Below are 23,777 nucleotides of genomic sequence, written 5' to 3' on the forward strand. Positions count from 1 at the left end.
CCATAGGACCGGCGGAATTTTCGCACTACACTTCGCTGCTTTCTGACAATGCACTCATTTGCATACTAAATCCACGATGTGCTTGTCCATGAGGGGCCAATGAGCATAGCTTCTAGCTGTGGGTTTAATTCGCTTCATACCAAGATGACCAATATGAAATTGCTTTAGATCCCTTGATCGTAGGGACTCTGGCACCACCACTCTATCTTCAAACATCAAGTATTCAATCACAACACATAATAAGTCCCGACGGTGGTAAAGCTGCTTCATGTCACCCTCGAATCCAGTTGGTGGCCAGCTATTGGTGACGTAGTCTATCGTCTTTCTAATGGAAGCAGTTTGTATCTCAGATTCTGAGACTGGCAAAGCACGAACAGAAGTTGTCAAGTAGCAATGCTCGTGGTCCTCTGTCGAAATGAAAGCAATAGTCGCATCTTCATCGGCCGTAGGGTGTTCGCTGATAAGTCGCGACAAGGCGTCTGCCTGACCAAAATGCTGGGTGCGGCGATACTGAATATCAAAATCATAACCCAAAAGTGTTAAGGCCCATCGCTGTAGACGGTTTGCAGAGTGGGCTGGAATACCAGACTTCGAACAGAAAATTACTAGAAGAGGCTTGTGATCAATTAGCAGAGTAATTCTCCGACCGTACAGGAATTTGTGGAAACGGCGTACTGCAAAAACAAGGGCGAGAGCTTTTTTTTTCCCACTTAACTGTATTTCCTCTCTGCTGGGGTTAATGTGCGTGATGCATGCGTGATAGCTTTCTCTGTCGCGTCCGGGAACTGGTATGAGATGACAGCGCCGAGCGCGAAAACTGAAGCGTCTGCAGCCACAATGCTTGGCATGGATGGATCGTAGTGCGTTTATAGTAGTTCTGAGTTAATGATTGTCTTCAGCTTGCAAAAGGCGGTTTCACGCTCTTTTGTCCAGTTCAAACTAGTAATCGTATTCAGGAGATAATTTAGTGGGGCGCGGATGTCATGCATCGACGGAACGAAAGCTGAATAATAACTAACTAATTCCAGAAATGATCGGAGAGCAGAGACATTGGTAGGAGTGGGCATCACTTTTATAGCTCGGATGTTCTCGGGGTCTGGTCTGCGACCTGCAGCATCAAAGATGAATCCCAAATAATTTGCTGACTTCAAGAAAAGCTGGCACTTTTCCGGGTGTAACCGTGATCTGTTATCGCTGACACGTTGTAGTACAGCCGTCGTGTGTTCTCGTAGCTGTTCTGACGATGTGGTAACAATTAAGATGTCATCAAGATAAGTTTCGACCCCCAGGATACCCGATAGGATGGTATCCATTAGTTGCTGGAAAATAGATGGGGCGGTCTTAACTCCAAACGATAGGCGATTATACTGAAACAAGCCAAAATGAGTATTAATGGTAAGTAGCTCCCTCGATTCTTCAGCCACTTCCACTTGTAAATAGGCATCAGCAATATCCAGCTTTGCAAAGAACTTTCCACCATTCGTATAGTGAACAAATCTGCAGGGACTGGCAGCGGGTATTGATGCTGTTTTAGAGCTGCGTTAAGACCTGTGGAAAAATTTGCGCATATTCGGCTTGTATCATTAACCATCTTGACAACAACAATGGGTGCTGCCCAAGCAGAATAAGAAACAGGTGTAATGACTCCTTGACGTTGAAGGCGACTAGGTTCTTTGTCAACTTTCGATAATGCAGCATGACACTGATCTCTTTGGACGGAAGACACGTTTAGCCCCAGGTTTCAACCGAAGTGTTCCTTTCACAGCCGAGTACCGACACAAAAACAGGCTGGGAAACGGTTGAAAACTCTGTCATTAGTTTCTTTGAATATGCTTCGGATTCATGGGGTTATTTTACTAGATGTTATACGGTGCTTAACGGAACGTCTGCTAAACGCAACTGGTCAAACCAATCTAAACCAAGTAAATTAAGATCATTTGGTCTTATGTAGCATACCTCGGTGAACGTCGAATCGCGAAAACATACTTTACAATCTAGTTGTCCCAATAAACATAGGTAATTACCGCATGCAGTACGAGGTTTTTGTGTTGTTGGCACCGTGTGTGGTCTGCCCATTTTCATCCAAGATTTTCGTGAGAGGATTGTTACGTCTGATGCAGTGCCTTTTTTCAATCTAAACGGATGCGCGTTAATATTAACAGTAATAAATGTTATCTCAACTGGGGTTGAGCTCTGACAGGTTGCTACTAGACTTAACGAATTTGTGCAGGATCTAGAAACAGGCGTTCTAGTACTTCTAGAGCTATTTGGCTTCCTTTTTAGACAAAATCCATGTTTGTGGCCCACAGCTTTACACTTCCTGCAACGATGTTGTTTATACGGACAGCTCCGAACATAATGCCATGCACCACAGTGCCAGCATGGAGCAGGAGGATTTATCTTTGCTTGTTGGACTGAGTTCGAGTAAGATGAACTAGATATAGCTGGGGCGGATTTAACTGGGTTTGGCGGTTGTTGGAAGCACCACGCTGTACCATCGTCGTGTCGTGCTGCAGATTAATTAGACGTTGATATTCGTTTGCAATATTATTAAGAGTAAGTTTAGGGTCTTGGCCCAATCGACTGAGCAACCGTGTTCTGATGTCACTGAACTTTTGCGATTGGAGACTGCAGATAAGAATGAGGGCTTTGAACTGATCTTCAGTTAGCGACTTCAATTGAAAGCGTTCGCATTCGCAGTTGACAATGCCCACATGCGTCAGAAAATCGGCGTCTTCAATCATGGTCAGCTTTAAACATCGGTAGCTTGTGTTAAACAGTGAGTAGTTATTTCCGAACTGTTGGCTCAATGACTGGACAGTGTCCGAGAATGAGCCGTCGCGTGAGTTTAGAGGCAGAGTCAAGTTACAATGTCTATCTAGTTCACTAGGATCCAGCTTCCGAAGCAGCAAGCGGACTTTCCAAGCACCATCTTGATTAGCAAAACCAAATTTGAATAAGTCTTCATAACGCCGAAACAACATATCAAACGTGACATTGGATTCAGGATCTTAATGAAACTCAGAGATGCTGCTCGCAATACCATCAACTGAAGGTGCAGTAGTGGTAAGAGTCGAAGTGCTTGGTTGAGTGTTAGACATAATTTTTGCTTCTGCTAACATCTGGATAAGTTTCATCTGCTGCTCGAGCAATAATTCCATTTTTAAGGGATCTATATTCGCATCAGCTTCGCCGCCAATTTTGTTATGTATGAAGCGGTTACGAGTTCACTTAGTCTGCGAACGGAACAAAGACTTGTGACCAGAGACCGATAAGCTATCTATTCTGACGCGCCCCAGACCCGCTAACTAAAGTGAGAAGTCCAAGTTGGAAGTGGGGAAGATATATTCCGTAATCAGCCAGAAGCACAAGCAATCACAACAGGAAGAAATCAAACGTAACGCATAAAATTATCATTGGGGAACATTACAAAATAGTGTATTAAGAGATACAACGGACCAATGGCATTTAAGATTTTCACAAGTGCGAAATACAACTCGAAGGTGAAAAGAGCGCCTTTGGCGCGAAGACAAATTCAAAATAAAATAACAAAAATAAGTCATTTACCAAGTGAGTTCTGAGGATTTAACATCCCCAACACCTTTACACTCAGTGATCATTATATCATTTAATAATCAGCGTGTTTTGTTTTTCAAATTAGACTGAAAATTTAACTCACTGTCTCTTTACATAGCTTTTTAGTCGTCCAACATTAGGTCGTGAAGCCTCACGGGAAACTTTAAGAGAATTATCCCAGTCTCTCCTTCAAATGATGTTGGATGAAAGGACTTCTGAAATGTCCAGTGGAGAAAATGTTATCAGATCAATCAATGCATTATTTGTTCTTATTTTGGAGGCTTCTAATGGAACACGTATACTCAGGTATATTATTTACTTTCAGTTTTCGATAATATATATTTATCTATAACTCTGAACTTCACCCACCAGAAATGTGAGCATTTTCTCGGTTATTCTTTGCTGTTTTTTATCCGCTTTACTTAATTTTATAACCATTGGCACTCTGAGAACACTTGACTGTAGTAGTAATATTGTAATCATACAGTCAGTATTTCAAATTATTATAAATGCGATCAATTTACCTTTCACGCAAATCTTCACTCAAGTACTAGTCTCAGTCCGTTTTCATGAGAATATATCTGTTCAATTCTGTCTCCCCTCTATCAAATAATATTTTCGATTGTGATCGATTCTGAGCCATGTCACCTAGAGTCTCCAACCATTGGTTACGATAGTCGCGCGGACCCCATCCAACTATTCTGCATCTACCGACATGGCTCAGACCAGAAGTTAGTGATTTCAAGGACTGATACCACATTTTGGTCTGCCGCCCCTAACTTTCTTCCAACCATCGCCGATACTAGTCAGCATAGCGTGTCGTGGTAATCAGTGTTCAGGCATACGTAACACGTGGCCCAACCATCTCAGTTGGTGAAGATTCACAAACTCATCCACTGATTTACCATCATTCCCTAATACTATGCGTCTAACCTCACTATTACTTACACGGTGAACCCAGCAGGTACGAGCAATATTTCTAAGAGATCTGTGATCAAATACTAGTAACTTGCGAGTATCTTCTACCCTTAATGGCCATGTTTCACATCCGTTGAGTAAAACAGAGCGAACTGCTGCACAGTATACTCGTCCCTTAATTGATAGACAGATATATCGTCTTCTCCATAGGTGACGTAAGTTGGCAAAAGCCAATCTAGATCTGATTTGCTTTCGCCCTTCATCGTGTTCAGAGCCTGATGGGATGAGTTTACGCGAATGCATAAGTGAAATAGACTTAGAAGAAATCAATTGGTTTTTTTGAACTCTATGGTTTAAATTACTAATAGATGTTACTACTATTTCCACAGGTGTTTGTACATCTTCCCAAGCAGTATCTGGGTTAGTCTCGTTTGCAGAACTGCCTAGATGTGAACTCGGTTGTTCCTGGAACTTATTTTAGGCTTTCTCGTCCTCCAGTTCAATCATAATGGGTCTTCCTATTGTAGTTTTTCTGCGTCTAGTGAGGCGCAATGAAATGCGTGATCGTATTAAAGCGTGATCAGAGTCTAAACATGTATTCCAGTACGAGTGACATATTAGTGCGTTCAGCTTACGTTATTACATGATAGATATTCACCTCTACTGTTTATGCTATTGTTTGCAGTGCTGTTGTCGTCCCAACTGTTGAAATGGCGTTTACTTAACTAGTGAACTTGAATGTAAATTGGTTTATGCCTGAAGCGTAACGTATTTATATGATGCAAATAAAGGTGTAATGTTGTTTGTAATTCTGTTTATTCGCTACACAAATTTAATTCAATATTTATTTGGGAAATTAAACTAATGAGGTGCATAGATTGAATCCGATTCTCTTGTGTACAGATTATATTGAAGAAAGATCTTTATTTTATATGAGTGTTTAAGTTAGCCCTTATCGTTAAAGACAGATTTTTATTTATATAGATGTTCATAAAAGTTTACAATATCCCACTAATTATTTCTTTGGATTATAGTAATCTTAGTACAATGATTTATTACATTTTACTAACAACCATTGAACTACTTCTTTTTTACGCTGCAGTGCGCTCATTCGGTTACTGCATGAGTGTGTCAGTAACGGACACTTTACAAACCGATTCACTCAAGCTATCCTCAAAAGTATATGGCGTATTACCAAGGGAATGAATACTGCATGTAAGTTTATTGAATATTAGTGCGTATAGTTAATTGAGGTATTTCTCAATTGTGGTTGCTTGTTTGATTTGATTTTAGACATATATTTTCTCAATGATATCAATCAAGTGAATGAAGGTTCTACATTTCCACCACCTTATCTCACAAGATTTCTGTCGAATGTAAGCCACCTGGTATAGTTCACATTTTACTCATTGATGTTGGTTTAAGATTAGAGATTTTTTGAGAAGACTGCAATGTACTCGATAGTCTTCATGAACAAAATCTCATCTCAAGTTTTACTACGAAACACTTTCACTTCAACTTACTTTTTACCATTTGTTAAGATTTAGGCCATTTGCGACCAACTTTATTTTCGTATTATGTAATAGTATTTGACTGGCATAGATACAAGTATTTGTAATTAGGTCTTAATTTTATTGCATCGAGTGGAAAATGAATATGTAATGAATTAATACCATAACTTACATTCACTTATAACTTGGTTGATTTTTAACGATATTTATTGTCAGAAATTTAAAGCAATTAGTCCCTTTTATAAATTTCGATAGAGCAATGAGAAGACGGAGTTTATCTGAAAAATGTGATGTATTTGCGCCATACATTTCAGATAATCTGGTCACGCATGTACTTGTCATGGCATTTTATATGAAGGTCAATTAAATGAAAGTTCGAGTAAACAAGTATATGCGTGACCAGATTGTTCGAAATGTATGGCGCAAATAAATTACATTTTTCATGTCAACTCCGTCTACTCTTTGCTCTATCAAAATATTTATTGTGTTGAATATTTTGATTTTGTCATTTTGCTAGAAAGACAATTCCTTACCTGACACTTATGTTGTCTTTTATTATCATTTTGATCTGGATTGGGGCTCAGTTAATAAATCGGTCTTCTATACAGTTAGTCAACCACATTACTTTATTATAGATCATATATCGGATCAACTAAAATGCGTACGTAGGTAATTCAGAACCATAATCTACAACATTGGTAGTGTTGATCTTATACTTTTTATCACATTCGTGTGTACTTTGTCAGACCTAACGTTGAACAACCATTGTCTTTACTTGCAGTACTGTTTGAACATACGAATCAACTTTCTACCATTTTGGTCTGGGGATTCCAATTAATACTGAATCACACTACTTATGTCTGAGATTAAAATATATAACCTTACTTACATGGTTTGGGTCAATAAATTTAAAAAATCGAAAGTCTTAACGCACTCATTTTTTCTTGCTATCTAATTTAGTTTTAAGAAATACATGTATTTATGTGCTCCGATATGTTATGCAATATGTACCTATAAAAGTTTCTTACTCCCACAGTAAGGCTTTTCGTTTGTTACTTACTTTATTTAACTAATTTTGGTTCTTATTTCGCTTGTTTATGTGGATAATTTAATGTTCACAATCTGTTGTATTCAACTTCAGTATTTCTTTATTTCTGAAAGCAAGAATTAAACTACTGTTTTTTTCTGTCGGCATCAGTTAATAATTACTCTGTGGATGTCATACTTCTGGACTGTCATCATTTTTTAAAGGCTTTCCCACCTTCCTCATGGAGTGCTCGTAAATCAGATGTTCCTTTACGAACAATCAAAACTTTATTGCATGTATTATGTGGCCTCCAAGGTCCATCAATTCTACAGTTTCTAGAAAGTATACCTAATAAGGTAGGTATTTCTGGGCATTCGTATATTTGTTATAGAGTTTCAAATTAATCTAACCCTAAGATGCTTAAAAGCTTACAAATCATTAGTAATTGTTTTTTTTTCAAGATCATGATATGTTGTAACATTGCGTCTTTTGTGTGCCACAACTCGGAAACAAATTTGGCATCCTCTATTTGTGTTACTGTTTTTCCTCTAATTTCGACATTTCTTCATGAGCATTTATTGCTGAAGAATCGTAAAAGACAAAAATCCCCTAAATATTTTTTATTCTTGTTCAGATTTTTAACCATAATCAATCTGTACTAGTAAAAACTACTTCATTTTATTACTCTCTTCAAGCATTGTTCAAATTAATTACTAATTAAAACTTTTCAAGCAGTTTTTTATCATCTGAGGTCCAACATTAATGTATATGTACTAAAATGTCGGTATTTCCGAGTAGATCGTGCATATGCCCATTCTAAATTCGTGTCAACAGAAGTAAACTTAGTTTTGTTATGGTTGTATGTTTTTTAAACATCAGACGCTCATTCTAGAAGTCAAGTGGCTTTTCAGTATAACCCTTGAAATTCCTGGATTTATCTATTTGTTTAGCTAAATACCTCTGAACCAATGCAATCCTATACTTGGGGAACTAATGGAAGTATTAGATGGTTGGTTATGCAAGGAGCAAGTTATCCTCGTTTTAAGCTGAAAAAAGGTAATAAAGAATGACTACGTTTTGCTATATATACTTATGTTACTTAATTTGCTTTGGCAAATCTGTTGTGACTACCGCAGGTCATAAAACAGCAGTTGTAGCAGAAGGCTTATACAGTTTAACTCAGTGGCAAAAGATGGCTTCATAGCCATATATCATTCAGTATTATTATTCTATGGTTCTATGAAAAAAGCACCAATTAGTTTTAAAAGTATCTCTAGAATGTATCCATACTTTTTTCCGTACTAATAGGAAGATTCAGAACTGGAGTCCTACCTCATTCGCACACTAAAAACTACTTCAGGAGTTACAACTACTACCTCTGATCCGAAAAAAATACTGGCGTCTGAAAATCATTTAAAAGTAAGCGAAATTTATTGTCCTCACATACACATAGATTGGATATTCTGTTATTGGAAAATATTATGACTAAAGACTGTTAAGTGCAAATGGATTTAATGTGTTTTCGTGTTGCTGTCAAAATAGAAAACACTAAAGTTTACAGTCAGCATAAATACAGTTTAATGACGATCCTCTTTGCTTTTGAGATTTGGTTATCTCCACATACCATAAATGTCGAACATAGGCGTCTTAGTTTTCATCTGCAAATGGCTCTTTACTGTGAAGCTTGGTATTTTTAGCAAGTTAGATATCTCTCACTTAGAGAATAATACATGAAACACAGATATCTTATCTTCATCAAAAAATCTTATATTGTTTAATATGAGCATTTTTGGGTGGTCTCGTTACTTTCTGTCTCTATTTAATTGTCTAGAGAACTGGTATGTTTTAGTGAGAATAAAATATGAACAGTCACTGAGCTTGAACAAACATACATCGCCTACTAACTACTAGATATGTGATTACCTTTCCTCTCATTGATTTCTACTCCGGAATCACTGAGTGTGATTGTATTAAGTGAAGTATTATCTAGTGTTGTTCTGGTTCATGAATCCTGGATCTGATATAACGTGACTGGTCTCATAATCGTATTAACCTATTATAGTAGTACACGTGAGAGGAAAAATATTTTAAACCATCTGTTATATCAGGAGCAGCTATCTGTTAGTGTTTCATGTTACTGATGCTCGTATTATGAGTGGAAGTCTACATAAATTGTTGAAAAGTCATTTCTTAGTGAACCTAACTGCCAAAATATACACTGCTGGTATTGTGATTTTTTGACTTCTTAGGCTCTAGTATCCTCATGATAATTTAGAAAACACATTTTATATTTTCATAGGGATTTGTACTTTCTACTGTAACTCGTGAGAAATTAACCGAAATATTCAAGAAGGTCGGATCTAAGAAACCTGATGAAGTAAGTACTCATTATTTATTTGACAGACTATCTTATGTAAATATATGAACCCTTTCTGGCTATATTAGTTCCTGCTACGTCTGGCCGATTGTGAACGCTATATTCGCTTCCCTAAGCTAGTTCCGTACCCCCGAGCTAAAACTACTCCGCGACTTGAAGACCAGAGAAAAGGCACAAAGTGTGTGGGAAGCACTTTACTACAGGGTTCATTTATGTACAGAAAATATGGGGATTTTATAGTAATTTAAGAGTCCTTGAGTTTTACTGAAAGTTCTAGAACACTGCTAAACATAGTAGCAGTGTATAAATCAGCCAATCAGGATCTCCACATGTGACTTTTCCATTTTCGTTATTTTAGTAACATGACTTCTAATTAATCGCTGATTGGTTGAAATGCTCCTTGATGACCCCTGAGCTTGTTATGTCGCTTGCGAGAAAAATGCAGGGTCATCCCAACAGTTCCATAAAGCTATTAGTTGGGTTAAATGGTGAATTTAATGACGATTGTTCAATATGCAACTAAGGTAATCGAACAGATATTTACCCACTAAACCGAACTGCCCAATACCCAGGAAAACGAATACCGGAATACAGAACAGCCGATTAAATCATATCTTAGTATTGGGTTGAGCTATGTGGTAACCTGTCTTCATCTTAGATAGATGTTAGAAACCAGATGTTGAGTCTCCTGAAATTCTGTTTTCACAGTACATATGCGTCATTTTTATCTTAATCTAAACAATATCTCAACGATAATCCTGTTCTAGTTGAGTAGATATTTTATGCACGTTAGTTTTGAATCTAAAAAATATGTTGGTACATTGTAGCATCGGTTTCTCATCCTAGATAGTTACATTTAATACAGGTCAATGGATGTTCCTATTAAAATCATTGTTATCATAAGTTTATTGACACGTGCTATCTTCACATTCTACTTTTCCACCAGGGTTTAAATGAACTATACGATTTCACTCAGCTCTATCCAGATGTAGATTTATCGTCATACTTAACAAATACAAGCCAATTTTTCCAAGCCTACATAAAACAGGCTTTACGAAATATAGCTGTTGAACGCGCCCGTCAGGCTAGGCTAAGTGTAAATGACAAAGAACCAAACACATTAGCAGCTCATCAAGTAAGTACTTTAGTTACTATTTTTTAAGTTATTCGCTTAAAAACTGAAAGATGTAATACTATCTTGTTGAGGGTTTTGTTTACAAGACTTCACTCCTGTTGATACTCTTCAATCTGGGACGTTTAATCATTGATAAAGTCATTTAATTGTCAACTCATAGGGTACCTTTTCGAACCCTGCCTCGCTTGCATCGATTTGAATAGACGGGAGATACCCTTAGTCATCATGGTTACATATATGAATCTGTGTTTGATTACAGGAAGGTTCTACTCACTGCCTTCTTGTGGTGGGGGTGTTGTTTATGAAATTGAGAGGACGAAAAGCGAATGTCCGGCGCTTATACCGGTTGGTGGACACCGAAAGTCCATTTAGGGGAGTTGGAAAACCCTGATTCTAAACCAATAGTTCACATGGTTTCTAGTATCCTGAGGGAACAAATGGCGTATGAATCAGTCGTTGGTCACCGAGTAACATGGGGCTGCATCTCCTAACGTTGCTCCACTGCCTTGTGGATCAAACATTTAGGTCAAAGGCTCCGAGCGTGTTCCCCTAAGAAAACCCCCCGCTTCAGTTTAGGCAACTGGGCAGTATCACAGCCCTCACACAAATCAAGTGAGATTTGTGTGGCGCATATGTATCTGGTGCTTCCTTGTACCAATATTTATGTGTTTAAATAAATAAACCAAATTACACTTAACGAACTACCGTATCAAAACTAGAAACCACCGTCTCTAAAACGTACTACTTCCGAAACCTCTTATCCGATAGTAGAAGTTATCTTTCTATCACTTGATGCTTAATGAGATCGATATCTGCTTTCTTCACTTTAAACAATAAGCTGTTGTGTTTGAAAAGATAAGTCTGGACACTACAACCATACAATGAATTCTATAATTATGTTCCTTACCGATATACTGTTATCATTGTGTGGATTCCAAATTTCATGTCTAGTACTCTGTATTTACTTTTTGACAGACTGATGGCGTTTTAGCGCGTCCTAATTGGAATTCAGATTTTGATGCAAATATTATCAATGGCCAACCAACTGATCCAAAAGTATTTATGAATCGATTGGCGGTGCTACGAAGAGAACTGGGTCTTGGTGGTGTATCCACAACTAACATGGATGATAATATTGGGTCATCTGATGAAGCTGGAATACAAAATACAGCTTTTGAAACAACTCTTCGAGTAAGTCTATTTTAAAAGGAAGTAGCTATGCGAGACCTGATTAAATCCATGTGCTTTTAACAAGTAAAATGTATTGGTTATGCTTCTTGCACTTCCACACAATCAACATGAACCAGTAATAAAATACTCCCAACTGAACAAAAAATAATAAGTTTGGACTAGGCACAGTTGTCATAATAAGAATCGCTTCATTCAGCTGTATTTATTGATATTTTTGTTTTCCCATTTACTTAACTTTCTACAATGGACGTTCATGTCTAAATTATCATTAAGTGTTAACAGGACTTGTATGAAATTCACACAAATTTCGCTCTAACGAACTAATTGGGGAAGGTCTATTTAATTAGATTTGAAAATTTTTCATAGAATAACCTCATTGAGGAGATTGTGAAAACTGCACCGTGCATTAAACTACAACTAATTTCACCTAGTCACAACAATCGCCTAACTTTTTTAAAACCTGATTTTGAGGTTTTCAAGTTTTTACTATTTGTGTTACTGAATAGTGTGTGTTGATCAGACTTTGAATCTACGTTTACTAACAGTCGTGCGAATTCAGTTGAAAAAAAAATAGTTATTTGCGCTGACCTCAATTTGCCATGACAAAAATTACGACATTGCTACCAAACCTGAGCTGGGTTAAGCTAAATTGAACCGGTTGCAATTATTTCTGAAACTTTGATGTATAATTCAAAGGATTCTTCTCGGTCATGTTTATTAGGATTCGACTGCTTATTTGTAGAAACATGTGAATTAGTGCAACAACTAACATAATAGTTGAATGTCTGCTGGTTTGTTATAACTCACTGTAACTGTTTTGAGGTTTATTGTGTGATAGATTTTCGCTACGGTCTCCAAATGATCATCTGTATTATCAAGACAGTTATTTGAAATCGAAGTTATCGGGAATAGCACAAGATTTATTGGTGATTTCTGATGAAGGATTACTTTCACTGTTCACTCTTCATGTAGAGATAAACTTTAAATCATACATAACAAATAAAATTTTATCCTTCAGAATATGGTTCAACCAAATGGTGATTCTCCAGATGAAAATACTCAACCTGAAACAGAACAAAGGCCTACCATGTCCACCACTGAGTTAATGGACTTGAAACGAAGACTAGAACGGATTAAAAGTGCCCAAAAGCATTAACAGTTTCTTTGCGTGATAAAGTAGTCTTCCAAAGCATCTCAACTTCCAATTATTTACGTTCACTAACTTCTGCTTTTCATGTGTAAATATTTCTTAAAGGTTCGTTATGAGATTTTTATGTCCAGACTTTTACGTATTACGCAAAAAAGTACGTAACTAAATATACATATGGTCGTTAACTAAACTGTCTTTATACCAGCAAACATTTTTTTACAGAAAAACAGTTAATTGTACAAATTTACTGTCTATTAATTAAATACATGTTTGAAAATCACTAAATGAATCAAGAGTTTGGAGACGCTAATTGTGTGTTTGTTTTGTATTGATCATGGTACATATGCATAAACTCATCTAATCGGTCAACTATTACTCCAGTCAAATTAAGTTGTGATGCTTTTCTATAAAAACTCATTTCAGACACACCATCACCATACACAAAGCAGGATAGCTGTTTACTCTCTAAATCCGCTCCAAGAGATTTGATCTGCCTGTCATCCACATCATTTGTCGAACCGAAATGATGTCCCACTGTAACAATCCCATTTAAGTTCATTATATGTGCCCAACTTGTCGCAGAGAATATGTTGTGATGTCGTGGATCTGACTTGTGACTACTATCATTTGGATAACCACCACGAGAAATAAACAAGACTGGTAAAAAAGATTGCTTTAGCCTTAAAGCTAAGCATATATCAGGATTAAATGAAGATAGGATAACGTATCTGGGTCCAGCGTGTGACCATATTGTCTGTAAGGGGAAAAACAAGTGTTGTTATTGTTTGATAAATAGTATGGGCCGTTAAGATTTTCTATTAAGTGGAGAAACCGAAAACCACCAAAGGATAATTTCATGTTTACTACAAATTGTGTGTATCAACAGATCAAAAAAAGAATTTGTTTTGAAGTCATAAAGACTGGCGAACAAATCATTTGATACGATTTAAAAGTTTAACCAGTAGTTATTTCCTGACAATATGCTAAGCGATCTATCAACTAATTGTATCTGGTGTAGCTTATAATTAGAAAGTTTGTTTGAACTGGGACAATGACAGTTTATATAGTGCTAAGTAAGAGTGGTTACATATCACTTATCATATATGAAGTTAGGGACAAAAAGACATTTTGCTTTTAATCCTAAATGGAGCCCAATAGTAGTCTCATCCAACTGTTCAGCCTCTCAGTAAGTGCTTCATAAGCTTTTGGCTGCTGAGTTGACATCCAATGGAAGATGACTATGAGTTAAGTTAACTCGCCATATTGGACGAACATCAGTTTTGACCATTATTTCTGTAATTAAATTAACTCATTTAACATGTACTTGGATGTGAGGGGTAATGATAGTACCCGGTCGCCTAAACCGATGTAGGTAGAACAGAGTTCAAATCCTTGCCATTGGTAGTATTTTTTTAAGCTTAACTAGATTGGACCTGTGGTCACAGCTTCTCACTTGAACTACATTCAGAATTATCTCTCGTAATTACTAGCAAACACAATAACCCTTATTTTAGGTTGTTTATGAAGGTTGTTGCATTTGATGTTTCACATTGATTTGACAAATACATGAATAAAACTTTTTTATTACATTTCACTATTTAATTTCACAATAAGTCACGTGACTTTTTGTATGGGAGTTCCAACTTATCAAAGTAGATTCTCAAACTGACAAAATAAAAAAAATCGAGTTTAGCGGTCGCTTGGCACTGATTTATTATGGAATGTAAACAATTATCGAAAGTTGGTCTTATTGTGCTCACCAGCGACGAAGTGTTCTCGAAAGAAATCTCCAGTCGTAATAGACATTTTCGGCTCAGGGTGGTTTCCTCTGAGCTTTGATAATTAGTTGTTACACCTCTTCAAACCAGATAAAGATATTTTGATGTGCTGAATAAAGTGATGAAAAGCTCAATCAGTGAAATATTCTGTAGTCTGGTTGTGCTGAGACAACAAACGAAATAAATAAAAATCCAGGAAATACTAAATTACTTACATCTAATATTGTATCACAGAATTTGTTGATTTTATAGAAATATGAGGACGGTGTTGGTAAAGAAGGTTCGACAGGTTTATGTTTAATTAATTCTTCAGCGACTAGATTATATGGCGTTTCTATGGGATATTTTATCTCCACGTTGAAGCTTAGATTTGTGGACGTTTGGTAGAATGCGTCTTTTAATAACGGTATTGGTTCAGCCTCTTTACCATGAATATTTGGAATAGGATCATTCATTGTTAAGGGACTAGGATACTGACTCTGGATAATGTTTGCACAACCGATCGTTCCATTGACCTTTCTCAACAAGCTACGAATTTCAGATAATTGGTAGTTCACAATCAAATCTGTGCTATTTTCATTTACTACACCATCAGCTTTAAACACAAAAGGTAGGACAACTCAGAAAAAATTGCAAACAAGCACTGTTGGAAAAACAACTTTAAAAGGTACACGAAAAAAATTCCCTTTGAATTCAGAGGTTTTTATTATAATCACCATTGTTACAGTTTTTACTCATCTTTTGCTGCCTCCATTTTTAAGGTGAATGTGGCAAAAAGGATTGCTTTCATTAAACCAATTTCTTTCACTTTCTAATTCATCAATCTTATACCAGAGGAACAGAAGTTGCTATAAATTCATGTAATTAAACCAGGTTAAGTAACGTGCTATTAATATCATGTAAATAATTCAAACTTAGACTGTAAAGACCATAGAGAAATTTCCCAAAAGATAACTTGTTGTTAAGGAATAGAATTTGGGTCGTGTTACTTTACGTTTTTATTTCTTGTTCAATACATTTTTATCATATAGTATTAAAAAAAATCTAAAATAAAAAAGGTTTCTTCCTCAGGCTCGTCAGACGCAGTATTTATTTGATAAGTAAAGTACTTTCAGTTTACTAATCCACCTTCTTCGATGATCTGGTGCTGTTATAATAAGTTATTTCTATTTTCTTATCTAAAATAATTTGGACTGAACACCGATGATCCTCAAAAGAAATTACAGTTTAACCATTATACTAGAAAGAAACTAACTTTTATGCTCTAAAATGAAAGTTTGTGGATCTTTTTCAGATTTTCTCGGTTGCTCACATACTCCTAGTGTGAAGTTGTGGTGTAAAACAACTTCAGAATCTTTCGTGATATTTGCATCACATTCTACCATTGTTACTCCAAGTTGTTCAGCACGTCTAAATGCGCATATTGTGTTTTCTGGCCATTCAGGCCCTTTACCATAATGTGCACGTTTTACACCGGCACCAGCATGACCGACTATCATTGGTTGGGAGGTTGCATTTTGATGCATAGATGAATTAACTGGAGGGAGGCATAAATAGAGAGGTGTTCTTTGATCCGTATGAAGTGGTTTGTAGTCAAATATAAACAGATAGTACACTGAATGTGAAGAAAAAGTTAAGAAATATTTTAACAAGCATGAATTCACGATAAGTAATAGAAACATTAACAGAATATGTTTGACAATTTTGTGAGAAATTCATCTTAAGTCGCTTTTATATCATTCGTATTATTTGAAAACCTAGAACAAGACTGATATGGTACACAAAAAAACCATAGATTTAGATAGCATATAAATTATTATTATTATTTAAACACATAAATATTGGTACAAAAGGGCACCAGATACATATACGCCACACAAAATAATGAAAGTAGGAAGAGAAGGGATGAAAAGATAAGGCGGACTGAAATGTACAACCAGAAGACTCTTTCAGTTAAGAAAGTTAGAACCACTCATTATGTAGAAAGTAAAAGAAGGTTGCAGCAGGATCGCCACTGGCTTCTATTCTGAGCCATATCTGATAACGTCTCTAGCCACTGTGTTGCACCATCTCTCGGACCCCAGCCAGGGAGTCGTGAAGGATCAACAGAAGCCAGTCCTGCAAAACTTTCTTTCATACCACGACACCATGTCATACACTGACCTCCTCTCCGCTTTTTCCAACCAGTCCCAGAGTCGGCAAATGATGCACGACGTGGAAGTCTCTGGGACGACATTCGTAAAACATGTCCAAGCCACCGAAGTCGGTGTTTCAAGATGGTGACACCAATTGAATTATCGTCTCTGCGCCCGAACACACGATGCCGAACCTCTGCATTACTAACATGGTGTTGCCACTGGATGTCAGCAATCCTTCGGAGGCAACGATGATCGAACACAGAGAGACGTCTAACATCCTCAACTCGGAGAGGCCAGGTTTCACAAGCATAGAGCAAAACTGCTCTCACCGACGCGTTGTAGATCCGACCTTTTACAGCCAGACTAACATCACGAAGGCGCCAAAGATGGCCCAGATTGGCATAAGCCGCTCTGGCTTTCATTATACGTGCATCAATCTCATCACTCACGCCACCACCAGCACTTATGTAGCTACCTAGATACACGAACTTCTCAACTACTTCAATCTGCTCACCATCTAGGGTGAGTGCAGGATGAGAATCCTGCCAGTCTTGTAGGAGTACTTTGCACTTGGAGGGTGCAAAGCACATGCCGTACCTGCGGACACTGATTGCCAACTGATTAAGTGCGGATTGCATGCCTTGGGCATTATCGCACAGTAAGACAATATCATCCGCATACTCGAGGTCGAGAAGTCGTTCTCCAGGCAACGTATCCACACCGCCATTACTTACATCCATCAGAGCTGTTTCCAGAATGTCATCAATGACAAAGTTGAAGAGGAATGGTGAGATCGGGTAACCCTGCCTAACCCCGCTGCTTGAATGGAACAAGGGAGAAAGGTGGTTGTATGCCCTCACTCTGCCTTAGGTGTTCGTGTACAGGGCCTTTAAGATGTTAATAAACTTCTCAGGCACACCCTTCTTCAATAGACAATCCCAGAGAACACTCCTGTCCAACGAATCGAAGGCAGCCCTGATATCAAGAAACACTACGATTGTTGGCCTGCGATAAGTATGACGGTGTTAATGGGGATCCAATCGATTAGTGTTGCCTCAGCCTTAGCGCTTAGTGCAACACCAACGCCTGCAAGACCAGACGAAGATGCCACAGAGTCCCCGGATAAGCGCACGTGAAACAAGCTTTTCGAAGCGACAGATGGAGAACGAATTTGTAGTACTTCACTAGAGTCTTGAATACGGGTCTCGGATAGACAGCAAACATCAACATTAAGACTTTCTAAAGACATAGCCAGCCCCATCTGTTGTCCGATCTGCATTAGTGTGCGAACGTTGAAGGAAGCCAGCTTGAACGGCGTACGTGGTTTCAGAAAGACTGCTTCAGTATTCGTAATCGGTGGAAGCATTCACTTTCAACCAGACAGTGACTGGAGATCGTTTAGATAGGACAGAGTTTCCACCATGGGCGAGCTACTGCATAAGTTGGAAAGGAAGGATACACAATTTGGGAATAAAGGGAGTGAAAAAGCGACGTAGTAAATATTAGTAATAATAATAATAATAATAATGGTAATAATCTTAATAATAGTGTAAATTGTCTTGTCTTGCTTCTGGTATGAGCGAGGATAGTATCGTCAGTAGAATTCATCATTTCATTTATTTGTGTGTGGGCTGTGATACTGCCCGGGTGCCCAAACCGAAGCAGTGGGGAGGTTTCACGAAAACTGTTAATTAGTGTACAGTTAGTATTCATCTTTGTATAAATGTAGAGGTTTTACGTATAACATGCAGATTGGCTACCACCCAACAAAACATGAGGCTCTGATGCTAGAAAGCGTGTGATCGAATGAGACGTAATGCTGCTGAATGATAATCAGTCACAACGTAAAACTTCGTACGTACGTACATCAGTTCGAGTTGCCATACCACATTAGCACAGAGATCCAGTTGTCGATTCAAATCCCATAGTGGTAGAAGTAGTAAGAGTATAAGCATTGATGTGAAAGATTAGGGTTTGAAGATGTTATTTAAGGAGTATAATCCATTGAAATAAATCTGGAAAGAGAAAAAAGATCGGGACATGCAGAATTCAGATTAGAATTTGAGAGAACACAAAGAGTGGATGCACCTTCACCATTGCAAACGATTTTGAGCCATGTCATTCAAGGTCTCTAACCATCGGTTGCTACCATCTCGCGAATCCCAACCAGGTAGTCTACACCTATCAACATGGCTCAGTCCAATTGTCAGTGACTTTATGGATCCGCATCTATCGCCTAATCACGTTGATGTAGCTTATTTTGATAGTAATATTTTTCAGTTAGTGTAACTAACATCAAAAGCAGTTCTGCATAAACAATACCAAGTGAAAAATTCTCAGTAAACACATCTTTGTGACCTAAAAATTGATTTAGTAATCCATTTTACGTACCAATCAAATATTTTTGGTATTCCTTACATCTAATTTACAAGAAATAATTGTAGTAATTACTCACGGTAAATTTCATCCAAAATACCGCTATCGGAAGAAACTGGAAGACAAAGTAGACCCTGGTCATCTTGGTAATCTGGACGTAAAGTAAATGAAACACAAGATTTTTCGGAACCAGAAACAGTTTCTAATTCTAAATCAACAGACTTTATGGTAATTTATTGGGATTTAGGATGTTACCAATATAGAATTCATTGACGAATTACGGTTTGAAACAAGAAAACCACTGGCTGCATGTGGAGTTACAGGAATCCATCTTTCCGTATAAAAAGAACCTTCAACAGACCATGATAAAGATGGATCTACACTACAAGACTAAAATTAAAATACATAATGTAAATAATATGAAAAAAGTATGTAAGATACCAGTATAGTCTTCATTCGGTTACCAAATATTATTAATTTAATTAAGTAGGAATTCTGACAGCCAATTTTCCTCTTGTTTCACATCAGAATGAATCATAATAGCAGTAATCATAAAAGAAATACAACACCTTACGTAACTAAGTTATTTGGAAGTTAATCATTAACATTGGACACTTAAGATATCCCGGTTTATTGTCGGTCCCGAACCCAGAGAGAGCAGGGTTAAGTATGGGGTCAGAAACTCCATCATTTAGAAAACAACCTTGCTGAATAATAAACGTTTGCCAGAAAGTCATATAAAGCATTTAAACTCTGCCCTGGAACATGAAGGATATCTATGTATAGCTGTAAGGGAAAGAAATATCAAGAAACTATACGATATAACGAAGAATCTAACAGGGAAATATTTTAAACCAGAAAGACCAGTAAAGGAAAAAGAAGGCAAGCCAATCATTGAGGTTTAAGAACAGAGAAACAGATAGGTAAAACACTTTGAAGAACTCTTGAATAGACAAACCCCACTGAACCCACCGAACCAGCACACAGACCCTCCTATAGCTGTCACAACCAACAATCGAGGAAATCAGCATGGTCGGCCAGCAGACAAATCAAGAGTGGGGAAGCAGAGGGACCTAACAATATACCAGCTGATGCATTGAAGTCAGATATAGAGGTAACTACAAACATGGTCCACACTCTAGTCAGGAGGATTTGGGAGGAGGAAAAATTGCCGATTGACTGGGAAGAAGGATATCTCATCAAGACACCAAAGAAGGGAGACCTGAGCAAATGTGAGAACTACAGAGGCATCATACTACTGTCAATACCAAGAAAAGTTCTCAACAGTGTTGCTGAACAACCAATCGAATGGAACTCATCACTATATATTAACCTGCTTGACTATGAGAAAGCTTTTGGCAGTGTGGATAGGAAGGCTTTATAGAAACTTCTTCGACACTATTATGTCCTTGAGAAGATCGTCAACATCATCCGGAATTCATACGACGGACTACATTGTAAAGTCGTGCATGGAGTACAGCTGACAGATGCATTCCAAGTGAGGACCGGAATCAGACAAGGCTGCTTGCTCTCCCCTTTCCTCTTTCTGTGGAAATCAGTAGCACATACTAGAATTTGAAAGCGATGACTGGCAAAGCAATGGCCGGATTCCTAGAGTTTAAGAACATATGGAGCTCAAGAGAACTGTCAATCAACATCAAAGTGAGAACCTTGAATACGAACGTCAAGACAGTTCTACTGTAGGGAGGTGAAACTTCAAGAACTACCACAACCATCATCAAAAGATGCAAGTACTTGTAAACAATGGTTTACGCAATATACTGAGTGTCCGTTGGTTGGATGCCATCAGCAACAATCTACTGTGGCAGAGACTAAACAATCTTCCAACTGAAGAGGGGAGTAGGAAAAGAAACTGAAAGTGGATAGGATATACACTGAGGAAATCATAGAACTGGATTACGACAGAGCGCTAACTTTGAATCCTGAAGGTAAACGGAAGAGAGTAAGATCAAGGAACACAGTATGTTGGGAATAGGAGGCAGACATCAAAAATAAATAGCAGCTAAAAAGGATCGCCAAGAACAGTTTGATTGAGAATGCTAGTTGACGGCCAATTTTCACACGAGAATTAACAGGTGTAAGACCTGTATACATAACAAAAGCTTAAGAAAACCAGAATAATACCTTTTTGTTACTTCCTTTGTTGAGTAAACTATGGAATTATATTTTTTTGAGCATAAGTAGTGTTTTACTTCGTCCAGTAATTTTGAGATCTATGTTTGAGTGACCGGTACATCTTTTTTTTTACAGAATTTATGCTTAGAAAGAGTTTCAAAACTAGGACTTAGAGCATGATTTCTGAGCTATACTATCTACGAACATGCGTCTTGTTGTATATTGCGTCGAAACAGTAAAGCAGAGTTATTTTTGTGACTAAACTGACAAACTGAATAGGGTTAATGAACACAACATTGTCGTGAGAATTCAATGTGCACAACGACGAGGTAATCAGTTAAATATCCAATAAACCTAAGTATTTATCTTTGTACATTATCTAGAGCACATGACTAGTAACGTGTTACTACGTGTTCGAACAGGTTCGGAGGGAATCACTTAAGTTTCGAAAAGTTGACGAACAACACAGACTTACAAATAACATTATTTTATTGAAAGCATCAACTTTCTCAGTATCTATTTTCAAAGATCTAACCCGCATTTTCTGGAACACAGAATTTTTTGAATTGACCGAGTAAATGACCACGGCTACATAGGATTTCATAGTTGTCATATAGCAGTAGGAGTGAACAAAGTAATCAGGATGTTTCGTTTCTAGTAAGGAAGTCTTTTGTGTCCATTACACCTTTTCTAAAAAGAATTTAAAACACAAAACGGGGATAAACTCGCAAGGTCCACCAATAATTCATTTTATATATTTCGCATTGAATGGTGGGAATGCAATGTCGCATTACTTCCCTCCAATGAATCTGGCCTTCAGCCCACCTAGTTTAATTAAAATCACTTGTGCACCAGGGTGAATTTTGAATTTAGTGTACCCAGAGTTAGTAGGCAGCAAGTTCTAAATATCGCACCATTAATCAAAACCTATACATCAATATGATACACTAGACATTACCATAAGTTCATGTTATTTGTTTAGAAGAAACCTAGTATACAGGCACTAACACATGTACTATTAGAAATAATTCTTATGAAGTTAAAGAGGAGCTAATGCAGTCAATAAAAACCTAGAAATTGGTAGTAATGTTCTTACGTCTAAGTTTCTACGCCACACATCAGCTCAGTGAGACGCAAGTTATTTGAGGAATAAATTTCTGTGTACTTAGCTTTTAGTCACATAACATTTAAACCGATGCCAAAATTAAAGTAGATGGAGTAGACTTCAGGTCTGTGGTTTGTTGGTTGAAAGATATATGTTTTAACCACTATGCGACAGCTCAAAGAGGAAATTAAAAACATGGAGATCGGAACCGTCGAAGTAATGGTAGTGATAAGCAATTTGGTGAGACTATAATTTATGGACGACCTTTGAGCGATCCTAAAGTGACCTTCACAATGTCCACCTAATAACTAAGACCAAATGAAGTTTAGATACCTAAATAAGGGATTAAGATTATGATTTACAGTTAGAACTAGGAACAAGATTTAGGGTTTTCATCACGATATAATGCCAAAACGGTATTTCGCCAAATGGATGAATGAATTTCGCGCCAAAATACAGGACCTGTTATCTTTTTCCTGACTGATTCGTCCATAAATTATAGCCTCGTCAAGCAATTTACTACGTTTGAAGAGATCACGAGACCAACTGAAAATCAGTGAACAGAAAGGAGGACCAGTGACACAATGACAATACAGCTAAACTATTCCAATGAGTTTAAGCCCCACTCACTAGAGGGAGTGAAACTGGCTCATGCAAGATGATGCGTGTTCCACAGGCAGGCAGTAGCACGGAAGAGCGCACAATTCAAGGTTATATATAAAGCATAAGTGTCCTTGAGGGACGTCACAAAATGGCATATTAAAAGGGAGAATGAACCAATTTCAATCTCTAACTATCGAGATAAATCACTTTCACTGGTGATCTACTTTTTCTTAAATGTCTTACAAACAACAGAGTTGATTTACACGATTGGTAGAGTATGTATAGATGATGGAGCGTAACCGACGAAAGTCCATATAAATTATGCAATCACATTACAATATGTCTACATTTTGTTTCCGATTTGAGCAACCCGGGTAGTATCACAACTCATATACAAATCAAGTAACTTATGTGGTGCATATGTGTTCGGTGCCCTTCTGTACCAATATTTATGTGTTCAGATAAATAAAATAAACGACCCTATAATACGTCTTGTTTTAGTAATGAATATAAACATACTAATACCAATCTTAGATTTAAATCCTATAGACCACAATGGTTGTTAACTAGTTGAGAATCTAGTACGCCACGGAGATTCCATTTGTTCTTGTTTTTTTGAACTCACTTTTCACGTCGTCTCAGTTATTATAACCTAATTAGTAGAAGGATATTTCGGGTCCAGAATAATTTTATAAGGTCACTTCAGTCACCTCTTAGTTCACGGTAGGATAGTTGAAAAAAAGGCTTTAATTTCCA

The 23,777-nt window shown here is 37.4% G+C and overlaps 2 protein-coding genes across 3 annotated transcripts in view; one reads left to right on the forward strand and one right to left on the reverse strand.

Moving 5' to 3' along the window:
* Nucleotides 1-13,167, forward strand: part of Smp_054790.1 (putative microtubule associated protein xmap215) — a gene marked incomplete at its 3' end in the record, with an annotated part of 45,721 nt that extends 32,554 nt beyond the window's left edge. Inside the window, exons 24-31 of one of the 2 annotated variants that reach the window (XM_018794491.1) lie at nt 3,695-3,882; nt 5,597-5,709; nt 7,204-7,388; nt 8,341-8,451; nt 9,332-9,409; nt 10,356-10,544; nt 11,520-11,735; nt 12,754-13,167. In XM_018794491.1, the coding sequence (XP_018648898.1) occupies nt 3,695-3,882; nt 5,597-5,709; nt 7,204-7,388; nt 8,341-8,451; nt 9,332-9,409; nt 10,356-10,544; nt 11,520-11,735; nt 12,754-12,891 (1,218 nt within the window). The remainder of the gene's footprint in view (nt 1-3,694; nt 3,883-5,596; nt 5,710-7,203; nt 7,389-8,340; nt 8,452-9,331; nt 9,410-10,355; nt 10,545-11,519; nt 11,736-12,753) is intronic. The other variant, XM_018794490.1, reaches the window with a different exon arrangement.
* Smp_054800 (related to multifunctional cyclin-dependent kinase-related) lies at nt 13,122-23,148 on the reverse strand. The gene is made up of 7 exons (XM_018794492.1): nt 23,049-23,148; nt 21,789-22,003; nt 19,433-19,567; nt 19,257-19,398; nt 15,919-16,278; nt 14,879-15,258; nt 13,122-13,639 (listed from the first exon to the last, which is right to left on the reverse strand). Exons 2-7 carry the CDS (start codon nt 21,924-21,926, stop codon nt 13,175-13,177), a joined length of 1,620 nt encoding a protein of 539 aa, XP_018648899.1. The 5' UTR covers nt 21,927-22,003; nt 23,049-23,148; the 3' UTR covers nt 13,122-13,174.
* Nucleotides 23,149-23,777: the final 629 nt, after the last annotated feature.

This window comes from Schistosoma mansoni, chromosome 1 (genome assembly GCF_000237925.1).
Source record: "Schistosoma mansoni strain Puerto Rico chromosome 1, complete genome".
NCBI lineage: Eukaryota > Metazoa > Platyhelminthes > Trematoda > Strigeidida > Schistosomatidae > Schistosoma > Schistosoma mansoni.

Excerpts from the sequence above, each read along its gene's own strand:
- Smp_054800 (XM_018794492.1), bottom strand. The coding sequence starts at position 21,926 with ATGACAACTATGAAATCCTATGTAGCCGTGGTCATTTACTCGGTCAAT. Across the intron at positions 19,568-21,788 it reads TCAATAAAATAATGTTATTT|TCTTGTAGTGTAGATCCATC; the intron begins GTAAGTCTGTGT and ends TTTTAATTTTAG. Across the intron at positions 19,399-19,432 it reads CGTCAATGAATTCTATATTG|TCTGTTGATTTAGAATTAGA; the intron begins GTAACATCCTAA and ends ATTACCATAAAG.